The following is a 17160-nucleotide window of genomic DNA, read 5'->3' as shown; positions in this document are numbered from 1 at the left end:
TATAGCCTTGTTATTGTTATTCTTATTGTGTTACTTTTTATTATTACTTTTTATTTTAGCCTACTTTGTAAATATTTTCTTCTTCTAGAGCTGCACTGTTGGTTAAGGGCTTGTAAGTAAGCATTTCACAGTAAAGTCTACACTTGTATTCGGCGCATGTGGCAAATAAAGTTTGATTTGATATTTGATTAACAGAGTAGCAGCAGCGTAAATGATGATTCTATGTGAGTATGTGTGCGTGTCTGTAGTCAGTATAAATATGTGTGTGTTGGAGTGTCAGTGTGCGTGAGTGTGTAGAGTCCTGTGAGTGTGCATAGAGACAGAGCAAAATATATATATATGTAGTCTGTGTAGCCATTCTGTTAGCTATTTAGCATTCTTATGGCTTGGAGATACAAACTGTTCAGGAGTCTGTTGTCTTGATGGACCGATACTGCTTGCCGTGCGGAAGCAGAGAGAATAGTCCATGGCTTGAGTGGCTAGAGTCTTTAACAATTTTCTTGACTTTCCTATCACACCACCTGATATAGAGGTCCTGGATGACAGGGAGCTCAGCCCCAGTGATGTACTGGGCTGTCCGCAACACCCTCTGTAGTGCTATGCGATCAAGGGGGTGCTGTTGCCGTACCAAGCTGTGATGCAGCCAGTCAAGATGTTCTCAATGGTGCAACTGTAGAACATTTTGAGGATTTGATGGCCCATGCCAAACCTTTTCAACTTCCTGAGGGGGAAGAGGTGCTGTCGCTCCTGTGTGCGTGTAAGTGGACCAGTGACAGTGCATGTCAGAGAAAAAAACAGGCCATGAGGTCGAAGGAATGTCCGTAGAGCCCTGAGACAGGAATGTGTCGAGACACAGATCTGGGGAAGGGTACCAAAAACATTATGCAGCATTGAAGGTCCCCAAGAACACAGTGGCCTCCATCATTATTTAATTAGATTTTAATGTGATTTATTTCACCTTTATTTAACCAGGTAGGCAAGTTGAGAACAACTTCTCATTTACAATTGCGACCTGGCCAAGATCAAGCAAGCAGTTTGACACATACAACCACACAGAGTTACACATGGAGTAAAACAAACATACAGTCAATAATATAGTAGAGAAATAAGTCTATATACAAAGTGAGCAAATGAGGTGAGATAAGGGAGGTAAAGGCAAAAAAGGCCATGGTGGCGAAGTAAATACAATATAGCAAGTAAAACACTGGAATGGTAGATTTGCAGTGGAAGAAAGTGCAAAGTAGAAATAGAAATAATGGGGTGCAAAGGAGCAAAATAAATAAATACAATAGGGGAAGGGGTAGTTGTTTGGGCTAAATTATAGATGAGCTATGTACAGGTGCAGTAATCTGTGAGCTGCTCTGACAGCTGGTGCTTAAAGCTAGTGAGGGAGATAAGTGTTTCCAGTTTTAGTGCTTTTTGTAGTTCGTTCCAGTCATTGGCAGCAGAGAACTGGAAGGAGAGGCGGCTGAAGAGAGATATACCTGCTGGAGCGCGTGCTACAGGTGGATGCTGCTATGGTGACCAGCGAGCTGAGATAAGGGGGAACTTTACCTAGCAGGGTCTTGTAGATGACCTGGAGCAAGTGGGTTTGGTGACGAGTGTGAAGCGAGGGCCAGCCAACTAGAGCGTACAGGTCGCAGTGGTGGGTACTATATGGGGCTTTGGTGACAAAACAGATGGCACTGTGATAGACTGCATCCAATTTATTGAGTAGGGTATTGGAGGCTATTTTCTAAATGACATCGCCGAAGTTGAGGATCAGTAGGATGGTCAGTTTTACGAGGGTATGTTTGGCAGCATGAGTGAAAGATGCTTTGTTGCGAAATAGGAAGCCAATTCTAGATTTAACTTTGGATTGGAGATGCATAATGTGAGTCTGGAAGGAAAGTTTACAGTCTAACCAGACACCTAGGTATTTGTAGTTGTCCACATATTCTAAGTCAGAACCATCCAGAGTAGTGACGCTGGACGGGCGGGCAGGTGCAGGCAGCGATCGGTTGAAGAGCATGCATTTAGTTTTACTTGTATTTAAGAGCAGTTGGAGGCCACGGAAGGAGAGTTGTATGGCATTGAAGCCCTTCTGGAGGGTAGTTGCAGTGCGGTTGACCGGGGTAGGGGTAGCCAGGTGGAAAGCATGGCCAGCCGTAGAAAAATGCTTATTGAAATTCTCAATTATAGTGGATTTATCGGTGGTGACAGAGTTTCCTATCCTCAGTGCAGTAGGCAGCTGGGAGGAGGTGCTCTTATTCTCCAAGGACTTTACAGTGTCCCAGAACTTCTTTGAGTTTGTGTTGCAGGAAGCAAATTTCTGCTTGAAAAAGCTAGCCTTGGCTTTTCTAACTGCCTGTGTATATTGGTTTCTAACTTCCCTGAAAAAGTTGCATATCACGGGGGCTGTTCGATGCTAATGCAGAACGCCACAGGATGTTTTTGTGTTGGTTAAGGGCAATCAGGTCTGGAGAGAACCAAGGGCTATATCTGTTCCTAGTTCGACATTTCTTGAATGGGGCATGCTTATTTAAGATTGTGAGGAAGGCATTTAAAAAAAATAACCAGGCATCCTCTACTGAAGGGATGAGGTCAATGTCCTTCCAGGATACCTGGGCCAGGTCGATTAGAAAGGCCTGCTCGCTGAAGTGTTTCAGGGAGGGTTTGACAGTGATGAGTGGAGGTCGTTTGACCGCTGACCCATTACGGATGCAGGCAAGGAGGCAGTGATCGCTGAGATCTTGGTTGAAACAGCAGAGGTATATTTAGAGGGCAAGTTGGTTAGGATGATATCTATGAGGGTGCCCGTGTTTACGGCTTTGGGGTGGTACCTGGTAGGTTAATTGATAATTCATGTGAGATTGAGGGCATCAAGCTTAGATTGTAGGATGACTGGGGTGGCAAGACCCAGTTTAGGTCACCTAGCCGCACGAGCTCTGAAGATAGATGGGGGGCAATCAGTTCACATATGGTGTCCAGAGGACAGCTGGGGGCAGAGGGTGGTCTATAGCAGGTGGCAACGGTGAGAGACTTGTTTTTAGAGACGTGGATTTTTAAAAGTAGAAGTTCAAATTGTTTGGGTACAGACCTGGATAGGAGGACAGAACTCTGCAGGCTATCTCTGCAGTAGATTGCAACACCGCCCCCTTTGGCCGTTCTATCTTGTCTGAAAATGTTGTAGTTAGGGATGGAGATTTCAGAGTTTTTGGTGGTCTTCCTAAGCCAGGATTCAGACACGGCTAGGACATCCGGGTTGGCAGAGTGTGCTAAAGCAGTGAATAAAACAAACTTAGGGAGGAGGCTTCTAATGTTAACGTGCACAAAACCAAGGCTATTACGGTTACAGAAGTCATCAAAAGAGAGCGCCTGGGGAATAGGAGTGGAGCTAGGCACTGCAGGGCCTGGATTTACCTCTACATCGCCAGAGGAACAGAGGAGGAGTAGGATAAGGGTACGGCTAAAAGCTATTAGAATTGGTCGTCTAGGACATCCGGAACAGAGAGTAAAAGGAGCAGGTTTCTGGGGGCGATAAAATAGCTTCAAGGTATAATGTACAGACAAAGGTATGGTAGGATGTGAATACAGTGGAGGTAAACCTAGGCATTGAGTGATGATGAGAGAGATATTGTCTCTAGAAACATCATTGAAACCAGGTGATGTCATCGCATGTGTGGGTGGTGGAACTGAGAGGTTGGATAAGGTATAATGAGCAGGGCTAGAGGCTCTACAGTGAAATAAGCCAATAAACACTAACCAGAACAGCAATAGACAAGGCATATTGACATTAAGGAGAGGCATGCTTAGCCAAGTGATCAAAAGGGTCCAGTGAGTAGTGAGGTCGGTTGCAGTCACGGCGATTCAGACAGCTAGCCGGGCCATGGGTAGCAAGTTGTTTGGAACCACTAAGACTCTTCCTAGAGCTGGTCACCCAGCCAAACTGAGCAATCGGGGGAGATGGGCCTTGGTCAGGGAGGTGACCAAGAACCCGATGGTCACTCTGACAGAGCTTCAGAGTTCCTCTGTGGAGATGGGAGAACCTTCCAGAAGCACAACCATCTCTGCAGCACTCCACCAATCAGGCCTTTATGGTAGAGTGGCCAGGCAGAAGCCACTCCTCAGTAAAGCAACATGACAGCCCGCTTGGAGTTTGCCAAAAGGCACCTAAAGACTCAGACCATGAGAAACAAGATTCTCTGGCCTGATGAAACCAGGATTTGGCCTGAATACCAAGCGTCACACCTGGAGGAAAACTGGCTCCATCCCTACGATGAAGCATGGTGATGGTGGCAGCATAACGCTGTGGGAATGTTTTTCAGCGGTAGGGACTGGGAGACTAGTCGGGATTGAGGCAAAGATAAACGGAGAAAAGTACAGAGAGATCCTTGATGAAAACCTGCTCCAGAATGCTCAGGACCTCAGACTGGGGAGAAGGTTGTGGTGGCTAATTTCCGCATTACCAAATGAGGAGTTACAAACACACCAGTCCGAGTTAAACTACATCTTTAATACTTAATTAAGATACTTTTGCAAAAGTTCTTGACCCCACTAATGCATTCTCTCGAATGAACCAGGAAGGTGATTACAGAATTGCTACAGGGATCTTTTATAGCAACGATACCCCCTTCAACGTACATTGACAAACCACAGATACTTAGTAACAGTTCACAAAGGTTAAGTTTTGTATGACAGATATCAATAAAACACATCAGACAGTAACTGCTATGTCAACAGGATTAATGGTATAGCCCAGTATCTGGTCTCCTTAGAACCGTCCCTCCCTGGTACGGTATTGAACAGAACTATTTCATCCAATGGCATATATCAATTGTCAACTCTAGATACTCCCATCTCAAGCAAACCCCCTCTTGACCCTACTCCTGGACAGGCTCACTGGAGGGAGTGAGCCTCTAGGCCATATATTATCACAGGATAAGTGTGAGATCTAAGAGAGGACATACAAGGGTCCATTTACTGCCATAATCCTCCCCACAATAAAGAAAAGGAGGGTGTGACTTGCTCACAGACATTGTGGAGACAAGTCATTGGTTCCCCAGTAATCACGCCATCCCTTCACATGGTTTAAGCATAGGTAAAGAGACATTCACATATGAAGACAATATTTAATTCTGTCCTCCTCTCTTGCTGATATTCTGCAGAGCAACAGAGACAAGTAAAAGACAAGTCTGACCTCTTCCCCTCTCTGGGCCCCAAGTGTCTGAGCCCCAGCTAAGGGAAATGTGTAACTGAAACATTCCAGAGTCAAAGGACACTTTCTAATGACAAGTATCTCACATAAGCATATTATACTAATAAAACATCTTAATTATCTATGTTACCCAACTAATTCTGATTCGTCCACGACAAGGTTCACCTTTCAACAGGACAACGACCCTAAGCACACAGACAAGACAACGCTGGAGTGGCTTCGGGACAAGTCTCTTAATGTCCTTGAGTGGCCCAGCCAGAGCCCGGACTTGAACCTGATCGAACATCTCTGGAGAGACCTGAAAATAGCTGTGCAGCAATGAAAAAATCCACTGCTATTTGCTTTCCTTCATTGAAATCTGAAGGGTTATCAGAAAGTAATTGTAAATTTAACAAAGCCTGTCTTTCAATATAGCATGTGCTAATCCCCTAAATGCCAAATCTGTATGCTTAATTAGCTGTTGAGATGTCAATGATGAAGAGAGCACCCCATGTCACCTTTTTTTGTGGTCTGTATTTTAAGGGATCAAATGACCATAAGACCTAATTAACTATATGAAGCTCATCTTTTATGACAAGAGCTCAAGGGGATTACCAAACAGTTGCACTTTGTGTCTGTCAGTCAGAAGACGGTGATGGAAGTTATTCATCCTGTAGTGTCTTCTCATTCTGCCCCTAGGCTGTTTCCAGCTGTGCTGCCCAACTGTGAGAAGCTTAATGACCTCTGAGTGCCTCTTTTTGTTCTCTCTCTCTCTCTCTCATTAGACACCCAACAGTAGGACAATGGAACCCTTGTGGACACTTCATCTAACGAGTTAAATACATTACTGACTGTGACATGTTTATGTGAGAGTATTGTCTCAAAAGTATTGGGTGGGTTGGTTCAGTTTTCAGTTAAAATGTTGTAATCTTCAAGACCGCAATTCTATACTTGGCCACCAGATGTCAGAGGTCAGGCTTTTGAGTGACAATGGATGGAGAAGGACTTTGACAAGTCACAGAGGTAACATATGTTCATTAATACAGAAACAAATGCATCCATTTCCTCCTTAGACTGTCATTATGACTTTTAAAAACAATTCACCCATTGCAAGTAACAATTTACATGATTAAGAAAATATAAAATATATATAGTCTCGCTATTGTTATTTTACTGTTGCTCTTGAATTACTTGTTACTTTTATTTCTTATTCTTATCCGTATATCCAACTGCATTTTTGGTTAGGGGCTCGTAAGTAAGCATTTCACTGCTACCTGTTGTATTCGGCGCATGTGGCTAATACAATTTGATTTAATAACAGTTTATTATTTACATACATATGTTCAATGTGTGTGCACAGGTCAGATGTAACTTGGTGGTGGGCTCAAAGTAAACTTACAGGTAATTCATTCACTTGTATAATACTTAGGTTCCAGGGTCATTTAAAATGCACAAAAACACTGCTCCCACCAATGTAATGTGCAGTTTAGAGGGTTCGGAAAGTGAAAGTTAGACGTCCTCCAGTGATTTTGTTTTACTTTTCCTGTTCAAATATCCCAAGTATAAATACATACACTAAAGGGTTAAAAAATATGTTTTGAGCAAAATAGTGTTTTTGAGACAACCGCAAACTTCAAGGATTTTGGAGTGGTAGGTTTGGGGTTGCAGGTAGTCTAGTAGTTAAAGCGTTGGGCCAGTAACCGAAAGGTTGCTAGATCAAATCCCTGAGCTGACAATGTAAAAATCTGTCGTTCTGCCCCTGAACAAGGCAGTTAACCCACTGTTCCTATGCCGTTATTGTAAATAAGAATGTATTCTTAACTGACTTGCCTAGTTAAATAAAGGTTAAATAAATAAAATAAAAGGAGATGGTCAGATGTGATGTCATCAGCCTCCTCCTTGTTTGAAGAACAATAGAGAACAAAAGAGGAAAGCAGCACCTGCCCCTCCCCCTGCTTGTTCCATGTCATGTCATACCTGGACCACCTATTGAGATGTTCCTTTTGTTAAGTAAATCATGTGTTAAATGAGGTGAAAAGGAAACTGGTGGACATTAAGACCAGACAGAGACAGCACACAGGCGCTATGTAAAACATGTCTTTATCTAGAAGCCACCACCATCTCAATTAGTTTACATGACAGACAGGAATTTATAGACACAGGTGTATAAATGATCATCAACTCCAATTCTCACTCTTACACTTCTATAAACATACAAGTATTTCACAATTGCTGTCTTTTGAATAGACTTGTCTCTACTTGCGAACGCCTGCTGAAACCTCATACTTTTGTTTCAGACATGATGTGAGGGAAATATTACATACTTTTTCTTGCCATTCATACTGGTTTCTTCTCAAGCTTGTGCAGGGACTGTTAAGACAGGCAGCCCAGTTAATAAAAAAAAATACACAACTATTCTCATTCACTGTTCACAGAGCTCTTGAATAAACAAAGCTAGCTACTTAGTTAACGCTTCCCAGATTCCCAATGCTGAATTGTATCTTAAAGGCCCCGTGCAGTCAAAATTCAGTTTTCTGTGTTTTGCATCATATTGCACAACAGCTGATGAAACTAACAAGATTTGATCAGTATTATTTCCTGGTTGAAAATACATTCTACATAGGACCTTCTAAACAGCAGGTTTTGCATGGGTGGAGTTTCGGCTTGCCTGGTGACATCACCAGGTGGTAAATGAGCTAATAGATTAATAACAAAGAGTTCCAAACCTCTCTAACAATAACAACTAGTTTTCCCTTTTCTCCTCCCCACTCAGACCACAATTGTTGCTTGTTAAAACGTTTAACGCTTAAAAGCAACAAAAAAAAACATTTTGATAATTTTTATGGAAAACCATTACAGTAAGGTACATTATTGTTACCCATAAATGATTTGATATAAAAACGGCTGCATTGGGCATTTAAGACCCGTTACCAGAGCCAACACAGATTTGGTGTTGTTGACTCACTCTTCACAGGTTCCAAGACTAACACACAAGTTGTAGCTGGCTCAGCTGTACAACCCAAGCTCAGCATGGTAGGACATAGGAGAATTTTACAACTCACGCTTATACGTTTTTGGCTCAGACATTGCACTAAAAGAGGAGAGTGATTTTACTCAGAATAGGACTTGCTACAACACAGTTCCCCAAAAAACAACAATCCAGATTACTTTAATCCATAAAATGATCAAAAAGGGGGTACCATGATCAAATGTAGAAAATATGAGATTTTTTTTTTAAAATCTAAAGACCGTTCTTCCCTTTTTGGTGCTTTTTCTGTTCACAGCAAAATGGTCTTTGTTTTTCAGCAGCACATTTGCCATGCAGTGTCTTTCTACCTGGCCTGTCTCCTCTTACAGTTAACTTTGGCATTAGAACCTGCCACCTCAGACACATATAGTCATGGTATTGGTCATCTACAGGACGGTTTCCTGGCGATCCAAGTCTTCCCAGTTCACCAATCTTATTTAGGCTCCAGTTTAAAATCACAACTGACAAGAGGTGTTTAGACATTCAAGACTGTCAGTATGGAGTAACCCGCAATGTAGAATTTCACTATCTTTGGTCACTATCTTCCAGCATACTGTCACTGCAGGGTGTTCCTACAGTACAGTCAACACATTGGCTGCTGGATCGGATTCAACCTATTGAGAATGTGTGCATTTCCACTGTCTGTTATCCTCTGACCAGTTTGGCACATCAAGGTGGATAAAAAGCATCAATACTCCAGTTGTCCTTGTCATCGTGTGTCAGTAGCGAGTCTGAGGATTCAGACTGGTAGGGTGGCACTGTTGGTATCCTGAGTGGACGGGCACTGAGTGGTTACCTCTGACTGAGTGGTAAGGTCTGTGCCAGGGTGCGGAGGGTAAATGTCCTGGGGATGAGGGGCGTCTATTACAGACCCCAGAATGTCAAAGGGCACTTCAATGGAGTGGCGGATGCTCTCCTCATACGTTGGAGGGGGCTGTGGGAGAGAAAGAGTAAGCTTTGGTTAACACTGCTTTAGAACCTAGGGTAAGTGGGTACGTGTCAAATGGGTGAGTGGATGGCTTGATTTGAGTGTCGCGGCTCATCATATCAAGCTATGCTTTGTGACAACGTGAGCCACTTAGAATGAGTCACCCTCCTAAAATAAAGGTTTAATAAAAAATAAATAAATAAATGTTAACACTCATAGTTGAGAGGCTATAAAACGTACTGAAAATGTTAAACGCTATATATTCCACACACAAAATAACCCATGACCTTCTAAAATGACATCCCATCTAAGATTAGAGACTCCATTTCCCAGGTGTAGGTGTTTCCTAGTGTGTATTGGCTGATACATAATCTCTAACATCAAACCTAATGGCATCATGTTAGCGTTTACATGACAGATTAGGCTGGCAGCACCCGGGCTGCCTTTAGCATCACTTCTCCAGTACAGAGCCAATCTCCGTCATCAGCCAGCTCCTCACTCCCTGACTAACTCCTTATCTTTTAATTGCTTGGGGCCCCGCGGGCCCTGCACGCCTATAAAAACACCACACACGTACAACGCAACAAAGTTTCACTCCAGCCCCTACGGCCACAGCACAGACAGGGCAATTATGGGCCATCAGATCCCCTCTAAAGTCTGAAAGGGCCACTTTGAGCTACCGGTGACAGGATGGGGGACTGATGGGAGGGCACTTATTCACTGGGACAGTTATTAAAGAAAAAGAGGAGCAGAAAAAGACAAGTAAAGGAGAAAAAAAGCACAAAGCTGCATTCTCTGCCACCGTTTACACTGAGGACGCAAGCTTTAATTATGTTTGATTTGCCTTTTTCTCATTACCTTGTTTGCTCGAGCGTTACGCAAGTCAAAGCCCCGGCGAAAGATCAACACGGTAAAACCTGGGACTACAGCAGATGAGATGATAGGGCTCCTATTTACGGCGTTCTGAATAGTGTTTCATCTTAGAACAAGCTCCAGTTATCCTGTGACTGCACATTTATAATGAACAAAACCTCTCATTTATAGGCCACTGCACTTTGGAGTAAACAACAGATTATGTATGTGAGGCTCTTTAATAATGGACTAAAGATGAACTTTGGTAACGTTCAATAACCTACACTTTCAGGCAGCTGAGGCAGCGTTCAATACTTATGAGGACACATGTCACTTATCTCAATGCTACCCGTCCACCCCCCGGTATCTTACCTCAGTCAGCATGGAGCCGTTGAGGCCGAAACGGTCAGCGATCATCATGTGTATCTGTCTCTGGCGGTCCTTCTTCCTGACACTCTCGTAGGAGGGCAGCCTGGGGAGGGGCGCCTCCAGGGATGGCAGGTGGTAGCTGGAGGGCAGGCCGATAAGGAACAGCTGCCCTGACTGATGGAGAGAAGACGCAGACAGCTGGGGAACACAATGGAACAGTTAGAGAGATGTCATAAACACTTTGATGGAAGGTACTGCTGGTGTCTGTTTGGTCATGGAGAATCCTTGTCAGTGCATCACTGCTGACTGTACGCATCAGAGCAATAAACCTATCCAGGAAGCGGGGCCTCCTGTTCCTGGAGATTTTTTACAAGAAAAACATCAAATAAATATGATTTAACACTATAAAACATGACAGATGTATATATAATATGATATACTATATAATATGATTTTATTAAATCTTGGAATTGGTCTGAGCCGGTATTGCTTATTTTATAAAGCAATGTACAGCTGTGTGTCGCTATACCCCCTTGAGGGGCCCTCTGGCCTGTGACTGGCGCTGCGGTGCTGGTTAGCTGCTGGTGATTATGGCTATATGAAATTGCATTGGCATAGCCTTGTTTGTTAATTTAGTAGAAAATACACTTTCATATTCCTGTTCCCTTATCACAGCCAAGACACCTATTTTATAGGTAGAATATATAACAAAATAAATAGAAAATAATATTTTTGAAAAGCAAAGAATTGCAAGTGAGAAGTGAGATCATGACTGGAATGGTTACTTTTTTAAAGAGTGACAATTTGAGAAGGGTCTCATGCGCTCAATTTTAAGTTGAAAGACAATTTATTCAGGGATATAAATCGTATAATTTCTTATTTTCAACAGTATATATAGATGTTAGTTCAGATTAGGTTCTGCCTGTTCTTTGGACTTTTCAAAATGTATTTACATTGCATGATTACGCATGAATGACCTTTTACCCCATGACACGACACATCAGTTTGGTGAGTAGGTTTACTATAATGTTCTCCCCTGTAACTTGTTTTTAAATGGCATATGAACGCAAAAGTAGTCTATTCTATATTACATAACTAGGTTGAACTATAGCACAGTAGTAGACACATGGGATTCAGTTCCTTGTGCTTGACTACAGAAAGCAATAGCCTATCAAATTGATGTGGATGTGTTTGCTGCTTATGTTGTAGACTGCAGTCTACCTGATCTTGCACGATTTATGTTATTTAGTTTACTGTCTGACTTATCTAAAGAGCAAGGTGTAGCCTAGGCCTAATTCTTTCTCCATGGTTCAGACCTGTCTCCTCGTTGCACATTGCCTTGTATCAATCTGTGCGCTTAATAATCCCGGTGCAGGTATAAGCTACTTAATGATGATTGACGACCATTCAAATATTAATGCATTTATGATACCAGCGACTTTGGAAGTTATAACCCCCCCCCCCTTCAGTGCCGGGCCTTTTTACCTGTGAGTGTGTGTTGTCGTGTATGATGTCATGAGTCTGTTCCAGACAGGGGTTTCCCACCAGTGTCTGTCTGCTGCTGTAGTACTGAGGAGGGGCATCCTGCAGGAGGACAGAGAGAACAGTGATTAATGTGAGTTAGACTATAGTATGATGAACCCTCCATTAGCACATTAACTACAGAGATGACTGAACAACTTCTAACAACCCTACATTTAAATTTGAGATTCAACGAGAATCTAATTAAAATAGAGATTGAATGTCGACGATCTGCCCAACGTTAACCTTGTACAACATTCCGAAAGTCTTGCGAACTTACATTCTGTTTTGATAACGCAGTGGTAATCAGCCTGGTAATTACGAGGCTAGCCCAACATCGCAATTAGGAAGGCATTCCCTAATTTCAGCCTCATTGACCAATTGTCATGCCTCGTTTCATTCGTTTTGGTCCTGACTGTTTTAGCAATACCATAAACTATCTAGCCTGTAAGACGACCACCCTACGATTTCCGTGCCTCCTCCCAGTCCCACCCATTTCAAACAAGATTAGGCAGGCTCACACTGTATGAGGTGCTGGAATTCTTCAAAAGCCCTGCCGGAAAACTAGGTGATTACCCTGGGCCTAAATGAGTCTCTTTGTATTGGGGACAATGCAGTGTCCTACTGTGTCACCAGGGTCACTAGCAAGAAACCACACAGTGGGACCTTTTCAGCATCTCTCTTTTCCCTTGTAACTGTAGCAGGTTCCTCTCAACAAGCATGCTCAAATACACATTATGGCCCCCATAGTTAATTTGGACAACATTACACAGCATTACAACAAAGGAATGTTTTGCCTGACAGAGTTCAATCCAGTATCACAACCGGCCGTGCTTGGGAGTCCCAATTGGCCCAGCGTCTTCCGGGTTAGGGTTTGGTCGTTATTGTAATAATAATTTGTTTTTAACTGACTTGCCTAGTTAAATAAAGGTTAAATAAAATAAATTAAAATGAGGATGTGTGATGAGTAGGAGAACGGTTGTAGCAATTTACATAGGAACATTTCCCCACCGCGAATCACACATAGGAAAGTAGGCTTGTTCATATTGACAAAATGGTCACCTTCAAAACATCAGGGCCAGTTTTGATGTCTGCCTGAACGGGGACATCACTCACGTTCCCAGTGATGCAGTTTGACCTTTGTCACCACCCCTCCAGCATGTGACAGAGAGAGACGCCACAGAAACATTGATGTCAAAGGTCACCTTCCCTCACTAGTTTGCACTTTCAAGGGGCGAAACAAGTCTTCAGGGTAAAAAGGGGAGATGTCCTTTTGTTTACTGCCTCTGATTCACCCAGCGTGAAAAAGCACAACCGTGTAAAATGAGAGCTGAAGTGGGGGGAGGACCCCATCGGCAGTGTGCCTTTTTCAGTACCGCGACCTGAAGGAGAGACATTGTCCCCAACACCAACAGGAGGGTCGGGGCCATTATTCATGGAGCAAAGTGAAGCAGGGGAAGGTATGTGGCAACAACACATATAGAGGAAAGTAAACGTTCCATAGAAAACAATAATAGAGCCTTTTTTCCATGTGAGCCTCCCTCACAATCTGGCTTGCCTTCAGGTTGGTGTCTTTGTAATGATCTTGTAACAAAACCACCCTCTTCTGCAACATGCCTCAATTAACCAGTCACTGTTACATTTACATTTTAGTCATTTAGCAGACGCTCTTATCCAGAGCGACTTACAATAGTGAATGCATCCATTTCATTTCATTTCATGCATGCATTCTTTTTTGTACTGGCCCCCCGTGGGAATCGAACCCACAACCCTGGCGTTGCACACACCATGCTCTACCAACTGAGCCACAGGGAAGGCCCTGACTATATGGTATGACTATATGGTTGACTGGATAGGATTTCAGGGAATGTGTAAACGACATAACAGGGACCCCAAAAACAACAAACTGATTTCATCAAATCTGTTTCTATATAAAAACAACTTAAATCGTCAGGAAACTTGATTTTTACTTTGCTCACATCGCCAGCTAGCTGTGTATTCTTTCACCCAGTAACACTTTGTCACCAGTACAGTTCCCAGAGGTCATCTCCATACCCACCAAGATCTTTCCATATTTACACCCTGTCACCCACTGTTTACTATATAGACTAGACTCCACTCCCCACACTGACAATATGTTAGGAAATAGTGACGAGCAATGTTGTCTGATCTGTCATGTGTGGGTTACTCTAGCTGACAGCAGGTCAAAATGGCTGACAAGAGACAGCAAAACTTTTCTCTAATCTGTTCAGGCCAGAGCCAAACATAGCAGAGACAAAGGAGATGTTGGTGTTTCCTGTTTGTCTGAGAAAGGGAAAGAGTTGGAAGGTATGAGTAGTGTCCCTGTTCTCCAGAGATAACATATTAACCCTACCCCAGGGATGCAGGTCAGGAAGAGGAAACATGGAGGATGGGCAGAAACTGAAAACTGACCTCCATGGAGAGTTTATATTTCCTGTTCCTTATTTCCTGTACCAAGTTAGGGACGTGAATATTGGTCATAGTTTGAAGTTGTTAAATAGTATTGAAACGTATGAACCTCCATATTTTGGGCGTCCATCATAGTACCATTCATATAAGATACTCTTGTCTGCTAAGTTCTATTCTCTGGGAGGGAGAGGAAAGGAGGTCAACAGTGATACAGAAGACTCCTCCTCTGTGCCAGTGTTTGTGATCCTCACTCAGGGGAACGCTGAATATTGTATCCAGTTTGTGGGTGAGATTTGCGAGTAGGCTGTGCAGGATATGTTTGTCTGCAGTCAAGATCAGATTTTCCTCCGCCCTGTGTCAGCCATTCATATGTTTTCATACAACATGTTTTGAGTCAAATGTTTAGCTAAACAATCTGTTTTATAATACTCTCATTGTAGTGGTGTTGACACATCACAAGACTGGTGCAGGTATCAATAGCATTTGTCAATGCTGCCTCACCACACTATGGCTCATGATTGCTTTGGCACTCAGGGATAGTTATGGAAGCCGAAGCTCATAGCCAAAGCACTGTTAATTCCATTAAATGCAAATGCATGCTTTATATCAGGTTTATTCTGGGCCAGTTCCTACAGCCATGCAAATGAAACATGACACCTCTTAATGGCACTACATTTAATTTGCATGGTACATTTGGCCTCAGTCACATCTAATCTGTATTGTGCCTAACTTTATGGTTTGTTTACAAGTGACACTTTCTCCTTAATTGTATCTTTCATTAAAATATAGTGAGTGAGCTCAAGGTCCTTACCATGTCTCCATGGGTGTCCTTGCAGCAGTGAGGTTCTTTCCGGTATATGGACAGCAGCACCACGATCACCACAAAGAACACCAGACCTGAAACTAGTAAAGGAGAAGAGAAAACTCGTCACCCACTGTTAACAATGCATCAAAATGACAATGGACATGCACTTGTACAAAAGGTACATTATGTAATGCCCCAGTCTAATTAATGTAAAGTAATAGTTTATTATAGTTTTCATTACACTGTAATATGCTGTTGCTAGGGGACAGAGCTTTTCCTGCTCAGGTCACAGGTAATTAAGTTGAAACGCTGTGTGGACATACTGTTTAGACTATTTAATGGAACGCTGTTCACAATATGTTTTTCAATCTGTGGACAGGGATAATTGGCCATCGTAATGTTAGTCGCAGTCGATTTTCCACACTTCAAATTCATTTACTATCAAATATAAATGTGAAATCAACCATGTAATTCATCTTCTGATACAAAACAAGTCCAAGAGGAACACTAGCAGCTACAAGATAATACAGATAGGTTCTAAAAATAGAAAGCTCCATATCTAACGTGGTAGGCAAATAGGCTGCTATCTACAGTGATAGCAGCTGGCGAACAGTGTATTCAACATATTCCTTATCACACCACCACAGCAGTGATTTGATGAAGTAAAAGGATCCACCACTGGTGTGAACAACCTGCTGAGGCAACAGACTCCCCATCCAGATCTATAGCATAGGTCAGTCGTCCACATAGGCTACACTGTTGCAGTTTTCTACAACTTTACAATAGTTGTGTTTTGTCCAAAGAAAACGAATGAACACATACAACTGCTATTAATGTAACAGGCAAAAGGGACATGCTAATACGCCTGTTTATCATAATAGATGGGTTCATTACAAAAATATGCCTAAAATTATATCTGATTCTGATCTATGCTCAAATGCCACCATCAGTTTCATGGAAAAGTTGACATTGTGAGAGATTAAAATCTTACTTACATGCTGCCACAATGACGGTGAGTTGATCCGATGTTAACTGAGAGGGGGTGGTTGGAGTTGCAGCGGTGGACATCTCTGGCGAATAGACTATCTATACCCAATTGGATCATGAAGTCAGAGGGTAAAGGGGGACTGTTTTCATCAAAGGGACCGAGATCATAGATTCTGATTTTTTTCCTTATCCCTTGTACTATTCCAATGCAAGAGAGACGAGCTCCAAACAAGAGTCGGATCAGGGAAACTCACGTCGGTAAACATGCCACAGTATTTGAGTCCTAGGGCTCACTGTCGCGCTCTCAAATTCCGTGACGTCGCCGGGCACCGGACAACAAACAGTCCTTGTACGATGTTGATAGACACGCGCGCGCAGTCGCCAAGGAGGCAACTTGGCTGACACTGGTTATTAAGTAGCCACTGAACTCATAGCAGCACACCGAAGCGTTTTTTCATAATGTTGAGACAGTGTAATAAAGGTTTTTCTGTTGCATTTTCTTGACAGATCATAGGCTAAATCCAACTTTACTCGATCAATCATTCAGAAATGCACTAGTTTGTATTCTTCATGACAGACTAGATAGGCTTAACCATCAACCAGACTATATAACACACTAATGCAAATAGCTGATTTATTTGATTATATGTAAATTATTGACTACATTCACACAACATCACGCTTTACAGTATCTTAAAGTTTACAAAGTAAGAAGCCTAAATAGTTCTCTTGGTTGGGAATCCCAATATTAGGGTCCAAATCAGCCAGGAGGACATCACATTCCAGCGTTGTAGTTACAGTTTACCTTGGAGATGCCTGTGATGGGATAGTGTGCAATGAGAGGGAACAACCTGTTGGTGGAGTCCAAAACTGCATCTCTGCTACATGTACAGTTCCTTCGGAAAGTATTCAGACCCCTTGACTTTTTCCACATTTTGTTACGTTACAGCCTTATTCTAACATTTATTTAATTGTTTTTTCCCCTCATCAATCTACACACAATACCCCAAAATGACAAAGCAAAAACAGGTTTTTAGAAATTTTTGCTAATTTATAAAAAATAA

General features: G+C 42.5%; 1 protein-coding gene across 2 annotated transcripts; it reads right to left on the bottom strand.

Annotated features, from left to right (window-relative positions):
* Positions 1 to 7259: 7259 nt before the first annotated feature.
* LOC123743425 (uncharacterized) lies at positions 7260 to 16641 on the bottom strand. 2 transcript variants are annotated; one of them, XM_045720301.1, is made up of 5 exons: positions 16105 to 16641; positions 15116 to 15207; positions 11839 to 11937; positions 10357 to 10527; positions 7260 to 9138 (listed from the first exon to the last, which is right to left on the bottom strand). In XM_045720301.1, the coding sequence occupies exons 1-5, from the start codon at positions 16175 to 16177 to the stop codon at positions 8944 to 8946; spliced, it is 630 nt and encodes a 209-aa protein (XP_045576257.1). In that variant the 5' UTR covers positions 16178 to 16641; the 3' UTR covers positions 7260 to 8943. The 2 variants fall into 2 exon arrangements, with proteins under 2 accessions (XP_045576257.1, XP_045576256.1); XM_045720300.1 differs by having other exon boundaries at positions 10357 to 10551; positions 16105 to 16617.
* Positions 16642 to 17160: the final 519 nt, after the last annotated feature.

Source organism: Salmo salar, chromosome ssa06 (genome assembly GCF_905237065.1).
Source record: "Salmo salar chromosome ssa06, Ssal_v3.1, whole genome shotgun sequence".
In the NCBI taxonomy this organism is placed as follows: Eukaryota; Metazoa; Chordata; class Actinopteri; order Salmoniformes; family Salmonidae; genus Salmo; species Salmo salar.
The sequence above is the reverse complement of the archived record's forward strand: the minus strand, read 5'-3'. Positions and strand labels throughout refer to the sequence as shown.